Raw genomic sequence first — 6,309 nt, 5'->3', positions numbered from 1 at the left:
TTTTTGTTGTTGTTGTTATTGTTGTTGTTTCTTGTCTTGCCAAATCCCCTCAGTGAAAACTACACTATGGGGGTAGAACTGCCTTCTTGATTCTGCCAATCTGAATGCCATGTCATGCCACTCCACTGAAGAAGTGGTGTCAGTTTCCTTTATACGAGTGTTACTAGTTACTCCACAAATTTATGATGAAGTTATGGAACACTTAAAGCACAGCCTCAGCTCCACAGCGGTGGCTGTATATCCCCATAGTCAATTCCTGAAGCCAGGTTTCACTGGGAGCTTTAGCTGGGCCTCAGGGAGGAACAGAGATCTAGGGAGGTGATATAGTCAGCTCACATGCTATCAGCTACTACTATAAATTTTCACATCCATTCTGTATATTTGCGGACTGAGTACATTGTTTTAGTTATTCTTCAATAACTAACACGATCACCCACACCAGAACAATCGGGCTTTGATTCAGTAAGATGCTTGAGGACATACTTCAAGTCTGCCAAATAGTCTGGAAACAGGGTGGCTAGCTGAAGTCCATAACGCTAAGGAACGCTTAAGTAGCTCACTGAATCGAGGTTGGATGTTTATTATGTTTTGATATTATCATTTGGGTTAGATTCCCAATCACCACTATTTTAATCTGAATTAGGTATATGCAACTGCTTCAGATCTATGCTGAGCTTACTCAAATCTGACCCACTGGTAGAAACACTTCTCATGGTAAGAAAAAGTGATATTTCCCCCCCCCCCCCATGTATAAATTCAGAAATGAAAAAGAAAAAAACTGTGTACAAATATCACATAACAACATCAACAATTCAATAGATGTAGTTCCTTAGTGCACACTTTAAACAAGAAAAGTGTTTTTTTCCTCTTTTTCCTTTTTGCTTTTAAATTCTGGCATAATAATATTAAAGCTGACAAAAAATCAGGGTAAGCTACATCACTTCTTCATACAAAAAAAGTACAAAACATTAGCCTCTAACTAGACATAACATAATACTGGTCATTGCAGTTAGACATTTAGTATCTGTGTCTTGGAGTATTGTACTTGGGGGGGTAATAAAAAATAGCTTCAGTTGCCAGTCTTCCATCTCAGGTTACTTCAGTCATAGAGGCAGAGTGATTCTGCAAAGAGGAAAAACAAGCACATGAAAATTGGTATACATTTTGGCAGTTACATATATCCTGGTGTGTAAAATGAATTAGAAAGACCTTCATTACAATCTGTTGTCCAGCTAATTTAGGTCTTCAAAATGAAGAGATCACTGCAAATGTGACTACCTTCTGTCCTGAGGTTGTGGTGGGAAGGCTGAACTCAAGCCCTCCTTTTGGGCTATGAACATTTGCTAACAGGCTTGAAGAACAAGGTGTGATTTTTATAACTGAGACTTTCAAACACGACTGCATTCTATGCATATGAAACATCAGTATGGGCTCAAGCACCTCATACAGTCATGTAACTAATATAGTACATCTATCCTCAGCCATTGAAGAGCCTAGAAGACTGCAGTCTGGCTTCATGTGATGCGATTCTAGACAGTTTGGTATTAGGGAACATACAGAGCTTAAAACCATACAGAGGTGGGGTCATTATGTCAACATACATGCAGCCACAGATATATAGCAACACAGAAGTCCTCTTTAGGTGGAAATGGATGATTTAACCTTGGAAGCCAATGTCCAAGACTTCAGGGGTAATACTGAGTCCTTGGATCATGCTGTGTATTGCAGGCTTTTTGTGGGTGCAAAGCAAAACAACTGGCAATGAAAGCAGAATCTGCACACAGAAAGACGATGCACCTTCTTTATCTGAAGAAACAGTAATGAGCAGCCACTCCCAAGGGTTTGCTTGTAAGAGGTTCAGAGTAGGATCACTTTTTCATAAATCTACTCCTGCATGGTAGATGTATGGTCATTTAGAGACAGATACTCCAAATCAGAGAAGACTCTTGGTCACAGTGGACATCAACAGCTAAGGCCTAGTCCATACCTGCACTTCAGAGCCCAGAATTTAAAAATACCTGGCTACATGAATTTTTTTTCACAGTCTATGAGTATTTTCTCCCGTTCATCCCTTTTGCCATATGCAATACAGTGTAAGTAGTACTTAGTTTCTGGACTGCAAGTCCACCAAGAAAACAGTTAATACACACAGTTCCACAGATTTAGTTGAAAGTCTTCCAGCAAATGTTTTCCTAATCAAAACTGACTTTTCAATTAAGCAAAATATTTAAAGACGTTAGAAACAGTGCCACACACCATGTACACAGGAATGACAGGCCACCTAATGAGGAGTACAATTTAAAGAACAAATAAATTACAACAGGGCATTTCAGACAACAGACAAACTACAGTTCCTCCTGTTGCCAGAAATTTTTCATAGGTGGCATTTGCTTGTCGTTTTGAAAGGGTCAGCTATGATTCAGTTTACGCCAACACAAGCCTTTTGAAGTTAATTTTAACAGAAACACCATCAATAATGGTGCTCTCACTAGCCTTTTTTTTTTTTTTTGCAGACTTGAAAGAATGCTATTGCCTTCTCTTCTGATGACTTAAGAGATAGAAAAGGGTATATGATTTCTTCTTATAGAAGATACTGAACAGTAATAAGAATAAAAACCTAATCTCTATCATATATTTCTGAACAGCATAGCTTATCCCCAGGATTAAGAATGTGAGAGTAAATCCTTAAGATATGCCAAAAGCACCCTGAAGTGTAATTAGACAGAATTATCCTTATTTTTCTCTCAGTTTTCTACTAAGAAAATGTTTGTTAACACAAATGGTATGCTGGGGCATGTGAAATCCTGCTGGTTTAGGTTTGGGTGTGCCCAAGAGCAGATGATCTACAGTATTCGGTAGTTTAAGAGATAAATGCGTTAAAACAAACTTTCCCCAATGCAAATTCACTCTGCTCAATGCGCTTGGTGTTAGGGATGTGTAGTTAGGAATACAACTAGCTTTTACTCTGCCATAACACAAGTGTGCTTGTTGAGGATCTGAGTAAGAGGATTTACAGTACCTGTGCACTCAATGTCTCCAGAGGACTTTCCACTCTTGGAAAGGCCATTAGTGGCATTCCTCGTGGGTCTTCAGGCTTCGGTTTAGAAGGAGCTCCATGAGTGCCTTTAAAGTTATGGACAACACATATCCCCTGTGTAATTCAGGAAAAAAAAAAAAAAAATGGAAAAGAAATGAGATTAGCATGATCTGTCCATGGGAAAACCTCTCAGGAATTACCACCAAGGGTCTCACAACTGCTAGTTTTTGACAAGAACTTAACCTGTGTTTCTGGTGAAGGCACTTGGGCTTCAGTGTGTTTACTGACCTAGTTGGACATGGTGAGCTACCTTGGTAATGGGTTCACCTGGCCTCTAATCTGAGGCGATGAACCATTCTCAGCCTTTTTATGCCTTATACAACAGGGACTTCCACGTCTACATCACAGACCAGGGACTACCCTTATGATGCATGCTACTGGCCAAATACTCCCTTCAGACTCTTACAGTCATTTCCAAACACTGAAAACAGCTCACTGGATGGCTGAATCTACCTCACATGTGGATTATGTCAAGTTGATTGAGCACCATTCCTGCATACTTCCAGCACAACTGGTGGTGTTTATCCCACAAGCCCTTCCCTTGTGCATGACCAGACTTAACTGCACCCACATGGTAATGCTAATAAGAGCAAACGCACATTAGCAGTTTGGGGCTTCAGAACACACTGACTGGGAAAAAAGACAAACAGGAGCTGACACATCTGCTGTCAGAACGATTCCAGCAGTCAGCTCCTTGGCTCTTCCTCTTTGCTGCTCTTTAGACCTGAGCAGGGAGCAGGCTGCAGCCTGGGTGAGTCCGGTGCCAGCAGCAGGAATCTCAGCACCCATCTGCTCCAAGATCCAGGGAGACCCTTTCCAGCACTCTGCATTTGAGCTTGTGAAACTCCCAGGCTAACAGGTCTGCAGGGCCAAAATGTGGCTGGAAGCAACTATCATTGCTAGAAACAGGAGCTGGGAGCACATAGATTGTCCTGACCAGATATATGGGGTGACTGCCTCTTACATTGTATGAGCTAGATTTAAACTTTCTCAATGGGAATCAGACAAATGACTTACATTAAAGCCAAAGAGATTCAGGTCAGATGTTGTAGATGTGTTTTTATTTAAAGGGGCCATGGGACTAAATGATATGTAAAGGCTTTTTTTTTTTTGTTTTGGTGGGTAATTTTTTTTTCATTTTTATTTAAATAAAAAATACAAAAAAATCAGTGTCAGGAAAATCTAGATTTAAGGAATCTTTGAAACCTAATCCCTCCTGATTACAGGGTTAAAATGTCTGCTACTATGCAATAAGTAGTTTTGAAGCATATTTTGATTAAAGGGAATCACACACATTTCTTGGTAATAGCAAAAATCACCTTGATTGTTTGCTGTGTGGGTAAACCCTCAGCAAGAGATCTCTCACCAACCAGAACACTTAAACCACACAGTTGACAGGGGAGCAAGTACTATTAGAAGTCCAGAGAGATGCAGTTCCTAGGTTCTATGGGAAGGCCTTTGCCTTTGATAGAGCATTATTAAAAATGCATTTGGTTATCAAATGTTATTTGGTTACGAGATGGTGAATAATTTCATTGCAACTCCAAATGCCACAAAGGGAAGTAGTTTAGTCTCCCAGGGAGGTTGTTCTGACCTTCCTTTCTACTGTACTTCTTTTATGGTCTGAAACAAAGGAACCAGGACCACTGCTTAGAGCCCCAGATACACTCACTCTGTCCTACATTTTTGCCAGATACCAGGCAGGCAGTAGGGTTTTGCAGTACAGGGGTGTCAGAGAAGAACTCTCAGGCACAACAACCTTTTGACATTAGCTGAGACTTCTACCACATTTAAAGCATTTTTCAGAACAGGTCAAGGAAAAACGTACAGTAATTAAAAAACCTCCTTGAAATATATACAATGCACAAATATCAGATTTATTAATTAGTATAAACATGATTTCCTGTTAAGATTTTCTCTGATATTTTAAACTACATGAGGCTAGAATTAGTTCTTAGCAACCGGATTAATCAGCTGCAACTGGCCACAAAAGAATAGTACTTTTTTTTTTTTTTAAGTAAAGTATTTAAAAAGGAATGTGGAAGGACTGATGGGTTTACCAGGAACAAAGCTACAGCACTCCCCAGGATGAAGCCTGCGATCACGTCCGAACAGTGGTTTCGATACTCAGAAACTCGATTTAGCCCAGTGAGGAACGCAGCACAGAGGGTACCCAGACACAGCACAGGTTTGGCTAGCCTGCTACTCTTTGTTTTAATTGTGCTTGTGATGTACATCTGCAAAAAAAGAACAAGCCAAAAATTAAAAGGGGCTCTGCCAGAAATTAATCTTTTTTCACCAAGACATTGTAAATCAGCAAGGATGTGCCAAGACCCATGATTCATTTAAAAAAACACTGGGAAACACTGAAAGAAGTTTAAGGTAATTCAGAGAACACTCTTAAGAGAATAAATCAGATACTGTTAAACAATGTTTCATGATGTCAAATATGCCATCAATTAGATTTACATACTGGACTTTTTTTTGACCTGGTATGTACAGGTTCAGTTTACTGACTCCCTAACTTGTGCAAGTACTTGCTCATATGCTATCAAACATGCATCCTGAATTTACACGACTAAGTGTTTGCAAAGGGTGCCAAGAATTTATGTTTATACTCTTACTAAAGCTGTAATGTGCACATGGTGGACTGCCTTGCATCCATGTGAACTAGCTGCTCCAGTTTTCTAAGTGGTGTTAAGTTTAAGAAACAGAGAACATTAAGAGAAACCATTGCAAACATTTTCTCTGCAAGACTAAATTAAACACAGAATATGAGATTTCCTTCAAAATGAAGCTGATTCTGAAAATGTAATCTCAGAGCATGACGTTTCACTGTGTTCTGAATAACTTTTAATAAACCCCACGTTTCTGGCAGTTTGTATTTTCTTTTACATGCATTTTGACAGAGTGAATGAAACTGTGTGGGTCTCAATTAGCAGCTGGTCGTTAATTCCAGTGCCACAAAAGAGCAAAGGTCAAGCAAACCAAGTCTGATGGCAAAACAAATCAATAAAATCCTCTTCAACAAGGAAGCATGGATGCCTGGATGATTCCCAAAGCTTTGATAAGGAAAGACAATATGTCAGACATGTTTGCCAGAAATATCTCCAGATAATACATTAGCACCCCTACATGACACAGAATCAGAGAGATACATTTGAAATATTGATTTGATTTTTATTACCAATCAGGTGATAAGTAAACCTGAT

At 39.5% G+C, this 6,309-nt stretch overlaps 1 protein-coding gene across 1 annotated transcript in view; it reads right to left on the bottom strand.

Annotated features, from left to right (window-relative positions):
* The window catches only part of PLPPR1 (phospholipid phosphatase related 1), a 130,844-nt gene continuing 124,535 nt past the window's right edge, over positions 1-6,309 (bottom strand). The window contains exons 6-8 of the mRNA XM_061370277.1: positions 5,158-5,334; positions 3,020-3,151; positions 1-1,122 (exon numbers count right to left, since the gene is read on the bottom strand). Of these exons, the coding sequence (XP_061226261.1) occupies positions 1,090-1,122; positions 3,020-3,151; positions 5,158-5,334 (342 nt within the window). The 3' untranslated portion in view covers positions 1-1,089. The remainder of the gene's footprint in view (positions 1,123-3,019; positions 3,152-5,157; positions 5,335-6,309) is intronic.

This window comes from Neopsephotus bourkii, unplaced genomic scaffold (assembly GCF_033783945.1).
Source record: "Neopsephotus bourkii isolate Nb327-2 ecotype Australia unplaced genomic scaffold, CSIRO-AGI_Nbou_v1 NB_1530, whole genome shotgun sequence".
Taxonomy (NCBI): Eukaryota; Metazoa; Chordata; class Aves; order Psittaciformes; family Psittacidae; genus Neopsephotus; species Neopsephotus bourkii.
The sequence above is the reverse complement of the archived record's forward strand: the minus strand, read 5'-3'. Positions and strand labels throughout refer to the sequence as shown.